Below are 15,886 nucleotides of genomic sequence, written 5' to 3'. Positions count from 1 at the left end.
TTTATGTGTTAATATATTGAGATTTTGCGAACTATTTGACATAAATAAATAGGGTTTTAATTAGGCTAGAACAGCCCGGCCTTTGAAAGACTTTCACAAATACCACTAGAGTAGAAGCCTAGGTGGGACCACACCTATCGGACTAGTAAAAATCGAACCCACACGTATTATGCAGGGCGGAGCTAGAGTGTCCCGAACGGGTTCGACCATACTCATTAGCTTTGGTTCGAACCCTGTATTTGTCTTAAAAAATTCAATGAATATATCTAAATTATTAATTTAGAACCCAGTAACTCAAAACAATTAAATTTCGAACCCATAAACTAAAAATTCTGACTCCGCCTCTGCAATTATGTAAGAGATTCTCACCTAAAATTAGACAAAAAAAAAGGTTTGTGGAGGGGTTTACAAATTGTGCTTCCTTTTTTTTTTCCTCTCTAAAGAGATAAAGTATTAGACTTTTGAATAGTGGCACACGTGTATACATCATAAAGGGAAGCTAACTATCTTTCACCTAAAAGTCCACAAAATGCACAAAGTTCCAACATCTCTAGCATGCTATACCTTTTATAGACATAAAAGGTCAAGTAAAATACACAATAAAAGTATATGTACATTTAAGTTTATTATATCACATCACGCCTTGCGGTGGATAGAATTACCCGATACTAGTATCGATAAGAAATAGGAGTAGCAAGTATTCCACGACCTATAAAGTAAAAGATATACAAATATTCGGTGGAATAGTCAAGGTGCAACGCAAACTCACCCGAACACTACTATTACGAAAGAAGTTTATTATGTTTGCATCAAATATATTTGCTCCTATCTTTTTACCATCAAAATCCCAACTCCATTTTCTTCAAGTGAAAAAAGGAATCCACTTCTGCTTGCTATTTCCATTGTCAACTCCTTCTCATCTTCCTTTAAAGTATAAAAGGTTGTCTTGCCCTCAACTTTTGATATGTGCCTCTTTTACTTATTTGTGCATGTACATTTGGCGCGCTTTTCTGCTAGTATCTGCAAACAATCCAAAAAAAAAGGAGATGTTATTGTACAGTGTCTTGAAATAGGATCTAAACGAATCCAGGATTTAAAGTCAATCAGCCGATTCTGCTTTTTATATATATGTCAATTTTCTCTCGCACAGATATAAGGTCCGTTGCGTCTAGTCTAGATCGGCCACTGAATCTGAAATCCCTTGGTGTTGCTCATTGTGATCCAAAGTTCTTTAGTATTATTTACCTTGACTTGTTTCTCCAGCTCTTTAATGTAATCTACTGCAAAATCCAACATATCTGCTGTATTTGTTTGCTGCAACAAAATAGAATAAACCAATATGAATACAGTAAATTTCTACTATATCAGAATTTGGCGAAATTCATAAGTTAAGATTATACCTTGTCCATGTTAGGAACAAGCTCTTGCAGCCTCCTCATTCTATCGCTTATTTTTGTTCTTCTCACCTAAATTTATGTCAAGAACCGTAAGGATTAAAGCTCTTTCGCTTTCTCTCTACCGCGTCTTTCCTCCCCTAATCTATTTATTAGATACATCAATTTGACCAAATCCAAAGATCACAGGATTTTAGTGTTAAAAATGTTTACCCTTTCTGCAATGCTACGAGGGTGAGTCGCGCAACCTCTCTTTGCTCTGACATTTAAGGGTGTTGAATCTTGCAAGAGCTTCTCCAATGTACTTGTGGGCAAACTCAAATGATGAGATAATGGAATTGGCGGACGAGATAGACCTTCACAATTCTGATAAAAAAAAATCACATAGGTGTAAGACGATGATTAGTTAATCTCGCATACAACAGCTTTCAACGAGATACTAATAACAAAAGATTACCTGATTATCAGATGCATTTACATTAGAGAACGGCTCAATCTCAATGTCTTCAGCTTTGAGGAAATCGTCGGACAAAATATGTGAATCTTCCCAAGAAGGGATAGGAAAATCAGTAATGGAACTCTCATCGTTCTTATGTTCATCGCCACTGCTGTTTTCTTCCACGACTTTATCTCCGATTTCAGAGATTGGAGTCATTAGCCCTGGAAAAGCAGGAGGTTTCCCCGATGAGATTCCCACTTGAGTCTTGAATCTCTTCGGAGTCGACAATGAAGTTTCTGCTGTAGCATTAGCACCAGTTCCGTAACTCCCTACGCCTCGCATAGCACCATATTCTGTCAATTGCTGGAATTTTAGCAGCAAACTTAACCTCTAATGTCAGATTAAACAGTTGTGATGACCACAAAGCTCTACTTAAATTCATAAGAAATTCAAAATCTACGATTGTTAGATCATATTAGTGACCCTCTTATCTTTATCTTAGAATATTTCACTAGAACTCACTTCTCAAGAAAATATTTCAGTACAACTCTATCTATAAATATGACTCCTCTTTCTAAGAGACGGGAATCTAAATAGAAAATATCCCCTGGGAAAGCCTCACGACCTGGTGGTCGGGATGATATGTTGATGGTACAACTTTGATAAATCTTAAATCATAAAGGGAGTTTATAACAGGATATCAGTGTTGACAAGAATCCTATTTGTACCTTAAAGTTATCCAGTCGATACACAAAACTAAATGGAAAAAAGCATATTTGCGTCTACTCAAAAGGGATCCTTTAATTATCTGCAACACTTAAATCCTTTCTTCAAATACATGTATACACTATGAATCTTAATTAGTTAAAAGCACAAGCATTGGCCAACATGAAAAACATATACTATGAATATATAACCTTAAAATGGATGTACTAATTATCCTCATATCAGCACTAGAAATTCTATCAACACTATTTAACCAAGAGTAAGCATACCATTTTCAATATTGATCAAGTCAAAGAATCCAGCAGGCGAACTGTTATAACGAGTAAGATTCGTATTACCACCACCAGCACCAACTCCACCACCTATATTCACAGGTGAAACACGAGTCGAATTCACTGAAGTCGTGAATGTAAATGAATTACCTACAGCCGCCAATGAAGTGGCCGCCTTCGAATTGTCAATTTGTTGTTGAGCTAGGTTTTGGTAATTCATTTCTGGTTCTTGTTTCACAGATGAAATAAACTGGCTCTGGCTCTGTTGTTGAGCTTGAGTTTGATAATTCATCTGTGAAACTAAAGAGTAATCACTACTCCTATGTCGCGTCAATCGCTCGTGCTGCTGCTTAACCTCTTGTTTTGGAACAATAAATTCTGATCTCACATTCATATTACTCGCAGGATTTTCCTGAATTTGTTGATTACTACTAAAACTACCCGAATTCGAGCCCTGATTACCAATACTAGCTACAAATTTAGCGAAAACTTGCTCTATATCAGTACTATTCGAACCACGAGAATTTTGTAATTGAGAAAAATCATCTCTTGCATAACCACAACCCCCACTAGTAATATTAGTACCACCACCACTACTAGGAGTACTACTTAATAAGCTAGAAAAATAAGAACTTGGTGCAGATCTATACCTAGTTAAACCTGAATTTATTGGTTGCTGCTGAAATCTACTCTGATCCATTTTAATTCCTTTTTTTTTCTCCCTAACTCTCTTCCCTTAAAATATTAAAAAAAAAGACAACACTATACTATACTTAAGACCTTAATTTAGGAACAAAGATGGTTCATTTAGAGCTAATTTAAATAGCTAAAGAACTGTAGATAAAATTCAGAGAAACTTAAAAATTCAAGATTTTCACATAAATCCTACTAGTAAAGAAAGGAAAAAAACCCCATTAAGTATGAAGCTAGAATTCAAGATAATTCACATGTAGAAATACAGAAAAAGAAAAAATCAAAAGGGAATAACTTGAAGTAGTAAGAAAATTTGTGAAGGTATAGAATTTTGTGTAAGAGTTGTTTTAGAGTAAGCTAAGAATAACAGTGATATACACCACTCCATATTGGGACAAGAATATGACAAATAGCAAACAAACAGACTACACAAAAAGCTATATGATGAAAAAAAATACCCTTTTTTTTTGTTTCATTTTTTTAGCTAAAAAAGAAAGTACCTAGAAAATGTATATGGTGGTGGTGAGGTGGTGGCGGTAGATAGGAGAATATTAGAGGTGGATGTAAACGGTGGGGGGTTGAGGGGTTTGGTTGGGGGGATTTGCGGGGGGGGGGGGGGGGCGGAGTTGAGGAGAGTGAAAAATAGTGAAGGCCCGATAGCTGAAAAAGTGTGTTAAATTTGTATAATTTTTATATAATATATATATATATATATATATATATATAATATATATAATTATTATATTTACATCGACTATACAGTGTTATTTTTTTAATAAATAATAATATTGTTTTCTTTTTTATTTTTTATTTTTTGCTCTATTATTTATGACTTTCCTTTTATAGCCTTTAAGAATGTAATTTATTGCTCCCGTGAGCTTTATATGCTCACACGTCACAACAGAACATATTTGGTTTATGTTTAGTTGCCTTTATGTTTTCTTTAAAATAAAAGTATATCAAATAGTTTTAATCATAAGAGTATTGATTAAATTATTTTTTTCTTTTAAATGTGTTATTTATTTTGACATTTAACTAACTGAACCAGTAAGAAGAAATTTGAGAAAAAAATGAATGGCTTCTTACTTTTTTTAAGACGTCAAATATTTTAATACAAACTCAATTTGCTAAAATGATTAATATTTAGAATTGGAGAAACTATCACCTAATATTTAGATTTTATTGATTAAATAATTTAAACGAATAATTTTCTGCAAAATAATACTCCATTATTTATGAAGAAATATTAAACATTCCAAAACACTTCAAAATATGCAGGATTTGTAGCGTTAATGGGAAACAAAGGAAATTGATTCCCACTCTCAAAACTTCTTATTATTCTTTTTAATTATCAATTGTATTTTCAAGATAAATTCATCACTCCAATACAAAATTCCCTTATGCAAGAATGAAAAGCAAGCACATGAATCAAATTCTTTACCCTTTTAAATGTTAAATAATAGTTATTCTCAATAACAAACTTTACTATAACAGATATTCATCTGTTATATTAATATTTATTCTTTATATAGTACTTCACTATAGCAGCTAAATATATTCGAAACAAACGACTTTATTATAAAGATGTTTGATTATATTGCTTACAAGTATTTTTATCAACGACTAGCACCTCAAGATTATAATATTTTTGCTTTCTATCTATATATGGATATGATGAGTCATGATTTAATTGATACTTTCTCCATACACTTATTTTTGGACCACAGTTGACTTGGCAACAAAAGATAGAAGCCCATTTAAGTAATTATGGAAAGTCTGTTGGTTGATTGAAGTTGAAGAAACTAGGAAACTTTTTACTCAAAATAGTAGGAGTACTTTGGAAAACAAGAATATTTTCTTTACCTTTTTTGGAAAAAGAAAGGTAAGGAAAATCAATTAAAGTATTCAGTTGTCTCATAATTATTAATAATCTTAAGAGGCAAATTTATTAATCATGATGTTTCTTGATGTACTTGAATAGTAGGTTTTATGTACAAAATTCATGAATGTTTTTAACTAATGTTTTAAGGGATTTAATGAATAAAGTAGTAAATAATAGGTCTTTGAAATTTTAATTTATGCAACTCTAGATGATAAACTCTAAGATATCATTTATTAAGATGTCAATTCTATATGATAAGTCATCCATTTTTTTGGACCAAAAAAATAAAAAATAATAAAAATAATCGCATGCGTGAAAGAAGTTAATTTATGAGATAGAATTAATGATGAAAGCTTTCAATATCTCTATTATTGTCTTAATTCTAAAAAGAGATAAGTCGAATAAGAAAAACATTTCCTAAGCTTCCAAAATATTTTTATTATATTATGGCATGTATCATTATCCTTTGATGATGTCTAAAAGCTCAACTTACAAAATTAACCTAAAAAGAGGTCTTTAGTTTTAATTTGATGCTTGGGGTAAAAAATAGTCTATTGGATTTGGAATAACAAATGGATATTCAATTTTATTTTCTTGGTAGCGATAGTCTCCGGGTCAACTTAACACGCACCTTGATTACTCGATCACGCCACGTAAGACATGTTATTAATGGAGAAAACGTTTGCTACTAAGAAAAAAATTATTTTCAAAACTTGAACACAAGACCTAAAATTAAAGGTGAAATAATTCAATCCATCCCACCATAATTGTTTATGGTAAAATAATTTCATTTTATGGTTAGAGTGGTTGGATTAGCTTAATTAAGCACAAATCAATGTGTAAACATAAAGACCAAAGATTCTTAAATTTTGTTAAAGTGATTTTCTAGGTAAACAGATGTACAGGTGTATGCTCCTTTTGTATTTTTGCTCCTTTGTTTACATAAAGTGCACAGGTGTATCCTCAATGATAGAGACATAAAATAAAATTTTCTAATTCATTAAATTAATCCATTGTTAAGTCACTGATTACAAAGGTAGATTTAGTAATCTATGGAGCCTGACAAGGACTAATAAGATAATAATATACTTCTCCCCTATTATAGGAGATTAGGAGAGGATTTAAGCAATTCTTTTCAAAAGGATGTGATTATCCCTTTTGGTTCTATCTTTATTTGGGATGCTTAGAGATGTTGACATATAAGACGTGTACAAAAATAATAAAGTTTTTGGTTAAAGATAGGTATGAACTTTTATAATGAGACTAGTCAATTTTTTTTAATTTTAATGACCGAATACAAAGCAAGAAAGACGTTTTATAAAATATTTAGGGTCCGTTTGGCCATAAAAAAAATTCCTTTCTTCGAATTTTTTCACTTTTTTTGAAATTTGCGTTTAGTCGTGAAAATTTTGATTTTTCACTTGAAGTTGAATTTTAGAATTTTTCGGAATTTGAAAAACTCCAACGACAACAACAGCTTTCATTAGTGGGGTCTGAGGAGGGTAGTGTGTACGCAGGCTTTACTCATACCCTGGGGTAGAGAGGCTGTTTTCGATAGACCCTCGACTTCCTCCCTCCAATAACTCCCCACCTTGCTCTTGGGGTGACTCGAATTCACAACCTCTTGGTTGAAAGTGGAGGATATTTACCACTAGAGCAACCCATTCTGGAATTTGAAAAACTCCAAAAAACTGTTTTTTAAAATTTTCACTTCAAAGAACTCACAGAAATTGAAAACATCATCAAATTGTATTCATGTACAAATACAACTTTAATTTTCAAATACCATTTTCAACTTGAAAAAAATTATTTTTTCGGAATTTCACAATTCTTATGTCCAAACGCCCATTTAAGCGGCGATGTTCACTCCTATCTTACGGGAGTTTCTTCTTCCTTACTAGTTACTAGTAATTGAATTTAAGTGTTTTGTTAAAATCTTATCATTAATACAAGACAATTGATGTCAACATCTCCCTCAATATATTTGTCTTTTTAGTGAGGTTTATACCTCTTTCAAAAGGGTTACAAGTGTGTAATTTGTTAATGTCATACAATTTGCATTTGATGTAATAAATTCCTTTGACCCACAAAATTTATTATGATTTCCAACTATGTCTATAATTTAAAATATTTCTTTAAACATTATGGAGATAATAAAGAAAAAACTTTTATTGGTTACCAAGAAGTCACGTACCCACCAATAAGCCTGTTCATGGATCAGATTAGACCGGATTTGGCATATTTTGGACTATAATTTCGGATTTGGTGAATTGCAATCCGAATCCGAACCAAATTAAATTCGGTTCGGATTGGATTTTGATATTTGGATCGAATAAATATTTCGGATTACGGTTCAGATTGTAAGCCTTATATATTAAGATGTTAAAATAAAAGACTTTAAGTATAGCTAGCTATAACTAACGAGTCATACACAACATTCCATACAATTATTCAAAATTTTCATGAAACTATGTAAGATCACAACGTAACACACTTAGATTGAGAAACAGGCAAAAGCACACCCGTTTCAACCATCACATACCCAACTAGAACAAAAATATAAGGACATGATTAACCTCACTTGTGTTTCTCAGCAAGAAAACTCAGAGAAATAAGACCTGTCCAAATTTCTAACTAATTGCTGCCAGATAATGAAATATACTTTGATGTCTTTACTGCCTAAACAACTTCTCCTATTATTTTGCACAAGACAATCAACATCAAAATGTTGCAAGCTTCTCAACTAGCATTAGACCCCATTGAGAGCCTTTAATTCTATCAATATGTGCTCTTCATGAAAGAATATGAGAGAAATAAGACAAACGAAACCTAGATTTACCTGACGGCACCCTCACTTTTATATGTAGATCTTATATTTCGAATTTCGGATCGATTTGGATTTAAATCAAGCCAAATCTTATCAGATTCAATATCTAAAATAATTAAGTTTTTAATCCGAAATTCGATCCAAAGAGTTAAAATTTGATCTGAACTAATCCGAATAACATGAATAGGTTTGAATTTTCGATTTGACCCAAATAATGCACGGCACTATCCTCCAATTTACCAATTGAATCAAATCTCGTGTCTCAAATCCATGATTGACTCCAACCCAAGAGAAATAAGGAGTACTCATGAGTCACATGGCTCATGAGAATGATTCGTAAGGATATATGTGGAAACAATATCATATTTTAGACAAATTTGGAGTTTAAAAAACAAAATTTAATTTGGAGGTATGATTTCACCTTTCTTTGCCCTATGAATCTTACACACAAATTTGCTGATATTATTTATTCGTGTCATGTAAAAGTTAAAACTACTGAAAAAATAGATATTTTTATTTAGTTATTTTAGATTTTCGAGATATTTCTTTATATGAAGTCAAACTCTTTTGGAAGTAGGCACGTGAAATTGATGATGGTGAGACGCAGACCCAGAACGTATGGTTGGTCTTATATCATGTTAAATTGTTTGAAGAGCTTGAACTGTTATAAAAAGTAGGGGTGGGGTAGAGCGGGCAGATAATTACGTTTAACGGTTCGTCTTATCAGTTATCGGATTGTAAATGTAGTAATCTGCTAGCCATCCAATAAGACAACGAGCGGATTGATATTAGATTAACGATTATCGGGCGGTTTATCGACTAAACCAAATAAAAATTGTTTGAAGAATTATTCAATCAATACCAAACGGTTTCAAATCAATACCAAATTCTTAATACTATTTAAGATCTAACAATATTTTTGAATTAGAGAGTCTTCTTCCAAGTTCCAATCTAGTTCATATTCAAGATTACTCATACACGAATGAATCAATCAGACTTTCAGTAACATTCGTTCTTCACAAGAAATCCAGATTGTAAAACCAAAAATCCAGTAAATCAAACTGTAATTTGTTATATGCATGCAAAAAAGGACATAAAACAAGACAATCCAGCTATTACGAATAAAACCAGCGGACAATTCTACAAATTACTTTTCAATAGTACTTTATATATACAGGGGTAAAAGTATAAATATAAAAATTCTTAACTGGTTAACGGTTTATCCGATAAAAAAATTGAGTAATCCGCCCCCAAACCGTTAAGCCGTTAATTATAAAATCTCAATATGTTCATCATCCATTACCTCGATAATCTGATACCAATAAGCCAATAAGCCATCGATTCAGTTTGGTTTTGAACAACCCTAATAAAAAGAACATATTTCCTTATTTATTTTAGGTTTGGGACTAAAACTACCATTTGGTATATTGTGTTATGGCAAATGTTAACCACTCTACATTGCTAATATGTTTGTCAATGGGCCTGGAGATTAGGCCAGATTATCCAGCCCATTCATAGAGCCCATAGGTTAACCCTAGGCATAAATCTTCTTTGGGAGAAGTGCACAAACAACCAGGTTGCTATTTAAGAATTAGCTAGTATTTATTTTGCCCTAAAAATTTGAACTAAAACTCTTAATTTCAGGACATTGTATCTTGAAAATTGAACTGAAAAACTGAAATTCAAAATATATCGGCTAATTCCTTAATGGTAGCCTTTTAGAGTGACTACTTAGTGTCATTTCTACATATTCCGTTTTAGAGTTTAGACTAAAGAAGTTAAGCCTGCAAACTAATATGAATTCATTTGGACAAACAGTTGAGTTTTCAGATTGCAGGCCACTGTAATCCTATGTTTTTCATAGTTTTTTATAGTATAATAATAAGATATCGACTTGTGATCAATCCATAAATACCGATTGAGAATAAATACTCACTCAAAACAAGCTAAGTACATGTTGGAGAATCATTAAAGATGTTCAAACTTAGCTTAGGGTTACAATATATATCCTTTCACATAATAATAAAAATTTTAAAATAAAAAAATTACAGATTATAAAGGGTAACAGGATATCCATCTGTTGGGATGGCTAGTAGGAAAAAAGGGTACAATATTTTTTCTGAAGGAACCTTAGATTTCCACCTAAAATTTTTAAGTACATTATGAAGGAAAACAAGAATCAATAATCTTGCAAATTCTTTTCCAGGACACATTCTATGTCCTCCACCAAAAGGAACAGATGTATAAGGAACTAGCTGTCCATTTCCTTCAAATATTGAAGGATCAAACTTGTTAGGGTTTGGAAAATATTCATCATTCTTCTGTGTTGCTCCAAAACTCAAATATATCTGCAAATTTTGCAGCATACTTATAAGCAAATAATAATAGATGAAATGAGATTTAACATTTTAGTACTCATAAGCATTGTTTTCTGCCTGATGAAGGGGAGCCTTGGCGTAACTGGTAAAGTTGATGCCATGTGACCAGGAGGTCACGGGTTCGAGCCGTGGAAACAACCTCTTATAGAAATGCAGGGTAAGACTGCATACGATAGACCTTTATGCTCTGGCCCTTTCCCGGACCCCGCGCATAGCGGGAACTTAGTGCACCGGGCTGCCCTTTACTGATGAAATGAGATTTAACATTTTAGTAGTACTAAGACAGTACTCATCACATTATATTTAGTGTTGAACATTTATCTAAAAATTAATGCGTAATAAGTATTACTATAAGGTAGGTTACATAATTACAACAAATTAAGAGTTTTTTAAATTTTCGAAAAATTCTGAAATTCAATCTTTTAGTGAAATTTAAAATTTTCATGGCCAAACACTGATTCCGAAAAAAGATGAAAATATTTGTGAATGATTTTTATGGCCAAATGTACTCTAAGATTACTACGCGGATGTAGTGTAACATTATTTACGGTTTACATTATCAATACATATATAAGTTAAATCATTTGACTATGAGTTAACTTTTGGAGTTAAAATACGTGCATAGTTCATTTTGCTTAACATTTTGGAATACTATTTATTTACATGAAAAAGTAAAAATCCAATTAATGACTTTCATACACTTTTAAAAGCCAACGAACCAAAAAGGTTTGTTAGAGAGCGTTTTACCTCTCGACGTAACATTTACAGTATAAATATGAATTTACTAGTCAGGCCGCAGTGCAGGTGCCGAAACAAAAAAATAAAAAAATAAGTACCTTCCATCCTTTTGGTATGACAAAGTCTTCATAAGTGATATCCTCTATGGCTTCTCTGAAAATGCCTTGAACAACTGGTTTGTTTCTTAACACTTCATTCACAAAGCTCCAAGTTTTCCTCATTTTCTGAATATCATCCCAACACAGCACTTTCCTTGCCTTCATCTGCCTTGATATCTCATTTTGCTCTGTGTCATTTTAAGTTTCCCAATATTTTGCAAAATAGTTAAGTAGCACATTTTGAGAATACTAGTGTGATATATATGAGGCACCAAAATACCAAGAATCTCCTTTTCATTTGTCATGACAAAGAGAACAAATCCTTTTAGTCACATTAGATAATGTTTTGTGGAAATGGATTTTTTTTTTTTTGAAGGGGAGCCTTGGAGCAACGGTAAAGTTGTCTCCGTATGATCTATAGGTCACGATTCGAGCCGTGAAATTAGTCATTGATGCTTGCACCTACATCACACCCTTTGGGGTGCAGCCCTTTCTTGAACCCTGCGTGAATGAAGGATATATACCCTTTTGAAAGTATTTTTTTTTTAAGTTATCCCATAGATGACTTGTATATAGTTACAAACAATCTAAAGAATGGGCCTAGATAGACTACTTTACTATTAATAATAGGGTTTAATTAACTTATATTCACTATAACAGTGCAGATGTTTTACACGATTAATGTACTTAGCTTTAACCAATTAATGCTTATCACGGAGATTCACCTATAACTAGATACATGTTCGGATAACCTGATGTGTAAATATTTTTATATTATCAGTGCTTTGAACATAAACTCTTAATAATAAAAATGTAATAAATTAAAGTCAGAAGAAAAAGTACCTTCTATTATTTCATTGAAGAACTCAGGCTTCTCTTGAAGGTATTTCATGGTCAAAGTAATAGTTGTAGCAGTAGTATCATAACTACCAATAATAAATCCAAAAACTTTATCAGCTATTTCAACTTCAGTCATGTATTTTCCATCTCCACCTTTTTCATCCGCCAATTGTGTTAATACATCAACCTTTGGAAAATTTGGATTTTCTAGCAATTTCTCTCTTCTTTGTTCAATAATGGACTTCATTTCTTTCCTTAATTCAATCCCAGCTTTCCTTGCCTTGTAAAATGTTGTGCCAGGAAAATTTATGTCCATTGCCAAAAGACCTCGCGTAAAAATCTTGAATTTTTCATCAAAATTCAAGATTTTATCCGAATCTTCGATGCCCATAAAAGCTCTAATAGAAAGAGAGAAAGTGAATAACTTCACTAAATCATACACAATCACTTCATTTTTACCTTTCCAATGATTTTCTAAGTGAAAATGTGACATATTGTCCATAGTACTAATAAGTTTATCAACATTTTTTGAGTTAAGAAAATAGCTAATGACATTTTGTGCCCTTTTTGTGTCATGTTCTATAGGTATAAATGATGTAGAAGGGAAGAGTTTTTGGACAGAAGGAGGTCTATAACCAATAAGAAGTTTATTTCCATTGGTAAATATGAATTTATTAGCTGCTGGACCTGAAAATATAGCAACATTTTGGCCAAGTAATGAGGTTTTGAAGACATTGGAATTGTATTTTTTGGTTCTTTTTTGAACAAATTCATGGACTAATCCATAGTAAAGTGATATAAGGAATTGGATTGTTTCTCCAATAATAGGCCAACCAAAAGTCCCTGGAGCCAAAGGGATTTTTTCTTTAGGCTTGGCAAGAAAATATTTGAACAAAAAATTGATGATAATAGCAAGTGTAATTGCAAAAGAGAGGAGAAAGAGGTCCATTTTCAAATAAATAATATGCAAGATTGTATATAGGACATATCACTCTACCATATATATATATATCTATATATATATATATATATAAGGGTCAAGGGATAATAGCATTCTTGGTCCCTCTGTTATAATAAATTTTAATTTCAGTCCTTGTTATATATGATTAAGCACAATTAACCTTCAATTAATAGAAATGTGTGTTTTTGGTCCTTTTATACAGGAAATACATTATATTAGACTATTTTTAGAACTGTATTACCCTCAAATATGGAGTAATAATACATACTCTACTCAATATAACACATCATAATTAGGGGTGTACAAAAAAAACCGTCAAACCGCACCAAACTGATAATCCGAGTCAAACCGAGAAAAAAACCCGACTATGGTTTGGTTTGATTTGGTTTGGTGTTAGAAAACAAAAACCAGAACATAATTGGTTTGGTTTGGTTTTAACTAAAAAAAGTCAAACCGAAACTAAACCAACCTTACATTACATATATACAAGTTTTAAAAATATTCTATACATAAAAGTAATTATTGTAATATAATTTATAAATATTTTTTAAACTTTTTCGTAGTTCTCTCTTTTAATGTATTATTTCAAGCTTAGACTTAGAACTTTTGAATGATAAAATATGTTTTATAGCCCATAAAAGTTAGTGATTCAAATAAAGTCCAAAGCAAACTCAAATCAATGAAAATGCTAACAAAAAATTTCAATTTAACACTATGAATGACAATAGTATTGGATATTTATTTTTTAGTTTTTCATTACTTTAGATAGTGAAAATGCATAACTTATCTTTAATATTATTTAGTCATGTAATTAATACTTAGTTCTTATTAATCATACTTATATTTTAACATGATTTAATACTTTTAGATTATGTTTATTTTTATTATGGTTTATTAATTAGCAATATTTATTTTATGCGATTTGTTGAGTATTTTAGTATAATCATGACTCGTCTCATATTATTTTGTATTATTTTATTGGGTAACATCTTATATAGTTTTATCTTACTAGGACCTAAGAAATATTAGAGCACAAATTATAAATTTTATGCTATGAATATTTTGTCGGAAAAAACCCGAAAAAATCGAGATTGAAAAATCCGACTTTTGTTGGTTTGGTTTGGTTTATAGATTTAAACATCCGAGACAATTGGTTTGGTTTGATAATTGGAAAATCCGAACCAACCCGGCCAATGTACACCCATAATCATAATTATGTGTAACGATTAATAATTTTGTAAAGTTGTGAAGATTAAAAAATAGATTGATAAATAGTAGCGCATTTCAATTAATTGAAGGTTAAATATTTTTAACCAGATATCACAAGGACCAAAAGCATAATTTGTTGATATTCGAGGGACTAAAATCTCAAATTTCCCAATATATAATACTTCTCCGCAGCATTCCAAATTCAGCGTGTGGGAAAAGGAAAAAGAAAATTATAAAATTTACCGCGTGGAAAGTTGACTGATTGTTCTTTTCTCGTTCTAAACGCTAGAAGTTGAGTTTTAGGCTCCGGTCACATATGGATTTTAATATTTTACTATCTGTAATACAAACATTTTAATTTAACTTCTATATACTCAGGTATAGTAATTTCTTTTTTTATATTTTCAAATAAGTTAAAAGATAACAATCGATAACCATCCATAGAAAGTAAGATTAGAAACTTAAAAAATAAAGCAAATTATCTATATTCCTACGGTAACTTATTAAAATATATAGTATAAAAAAATTATTTCGTCAATATACATAAACTAAATCCCAATACAAATTTGTACAACTTTTTCTCATCTAAATTTCCTTACTTATACATTCTTCAATTAGAATGCGAGCTTTAGATCAACGATAAATCTGTCTCTGTAAGATTTATAAGTCACATGTTCGATCTATAGAATTAATCACTGATTCTTCCGTTAGAGTAGGCTGTCTTCATTACAACCTCTTAAATTGTGGTCCTTCCCTGAGCCTTACGTGACGCGGGTATATCTCGTGCACCGAAATACTTTTGTTTTTATATAATTTCTTCAACCAAGAAGGTAGGAGGAGACATATTGTTGTCTAGTTAATAATACTCCCCGTCTCAAATTATTTGTCGTGTTTCTCTTTTACACACCATTTTTATTTTTTACTGTTTTACCCTTATTTATGTTTTAAGATATAATCTCTATTCTTTTAATATTTACTCATAATTGAGGTATATGTAGTTTTCAAGAACAATTAATATTATGGGTAATATCAGAAAAAAATAATTAATTAATTTTGATTTTCTAAAATGATAAATAATTCGAGACAACTATTTTTAAAAACTACGACGAATAATTTGAGATAAAGGGAGTATTATTTACCCCTTTAAGTTTCAGTCAAATATCGATTTCATCAAACACTTGTAGAATAGTGAGTAAACTTTTCTCGAATATTTTGGTCTACATTCATATTTTACTTTGTAGTACCGTGTTGGTGACGGCAAAAATTAAATATCACATTGATGATACGTTAAATGGTTGTAGTAATTTGTTGAATATCGATACCAGTTCATTTAATCAATCTTTTAGTCCCACGTGCTATTAATTATTATCTTTTGCTTTAAACGGTATAAAATTATACTAGTATTATTTATTATTTATTATTTATATTA

General features: G+C 31.3%; 2 protein-coding genes across 3 annotated transcripts; both read right to left on the bottom strand.

Annotated features, from left to right (window-relative positions):
* Positions 1–530: 530 nt before the first annotated feature.
* On the bottom strand, positions 531–4,276 carry LOC107773192 (uncharacterized). 2 transcript variants are annotated; one of them, XM_016592649.2, is made up of 6 exons: positions 2,829–4,276; positions 1,852–2,162; positions 1,608–1,760; positions 1,401–1,466; positions 1,246–1,314; positions 531–1,020 (listed from the first exon to the last, which is right to left on the bottom strand). In XM_016592649.2, the coding sequence occupies exons 1-6, from the start codon at positions 3,529–3,531 to the stop codon at positions 976–978; spliced, it is 1,347 nt and encodes a 448-aa protein (XP_016448135.1). In that variant the 5' UTR covers positions 3,532–4,276; the 3' UTR covers positions 531–975. The 2 variants fall into 2 exon arrangements, with proteins under 2 accessions (XP_016448135.1, XP_016448128.1); XM_016592642.2 differs by having other exon boundaries at positions 1,852–2,186; positions 2,829–4,233.
* A 5,967-nt stretch (positions 4,277–10,243) lies between these two features.
* On the bottom strand, positions 10,244–13,288 carry LOC107773209 (beta-amyrin 28-monooxygenase-like). Its single transcript, XM_016592657.2, has 3 exons — positions 12,291–13,288; positions 11,448–11,635; positions 10,244–10,581 (listed from the first exon to the last, which is right to left on the bottom strand). Exons 1-3 carry the CDS (start codon positions 13,234–13,236, stop codon positions 10,279–10,281), a joined length of 1,437 nt encoding a protein of 478 aa, XP_016448143.2. The 5' UTR covers positions 13,237–13,288; the 3' UTR covers positions 10,244–10,278.
* Between the last annotated feature and the right edge of the window lie 2,598 nt (positions 13,289–15,886).

The sequence above is a fragment of the Nicotiana tabacum genome, chromosome 9 (assembly GCF_000715075.1).
Source record: "Nicotiana tabacum cultivar K326 chromosome 9, ASM71507v2, whole genome shotgun sequence".
NCBI classification, from domain to species: domain Eukaryota; kingdom Viridiplantae; phylum Streptophyta; class Magnoliopsida; order Solanales; family Solanaceae; genus Nicotiana; species Nicotiana tabacum.
This window is presented reverse-complemented; position numbering and strand designations above follow the sequence as displayed.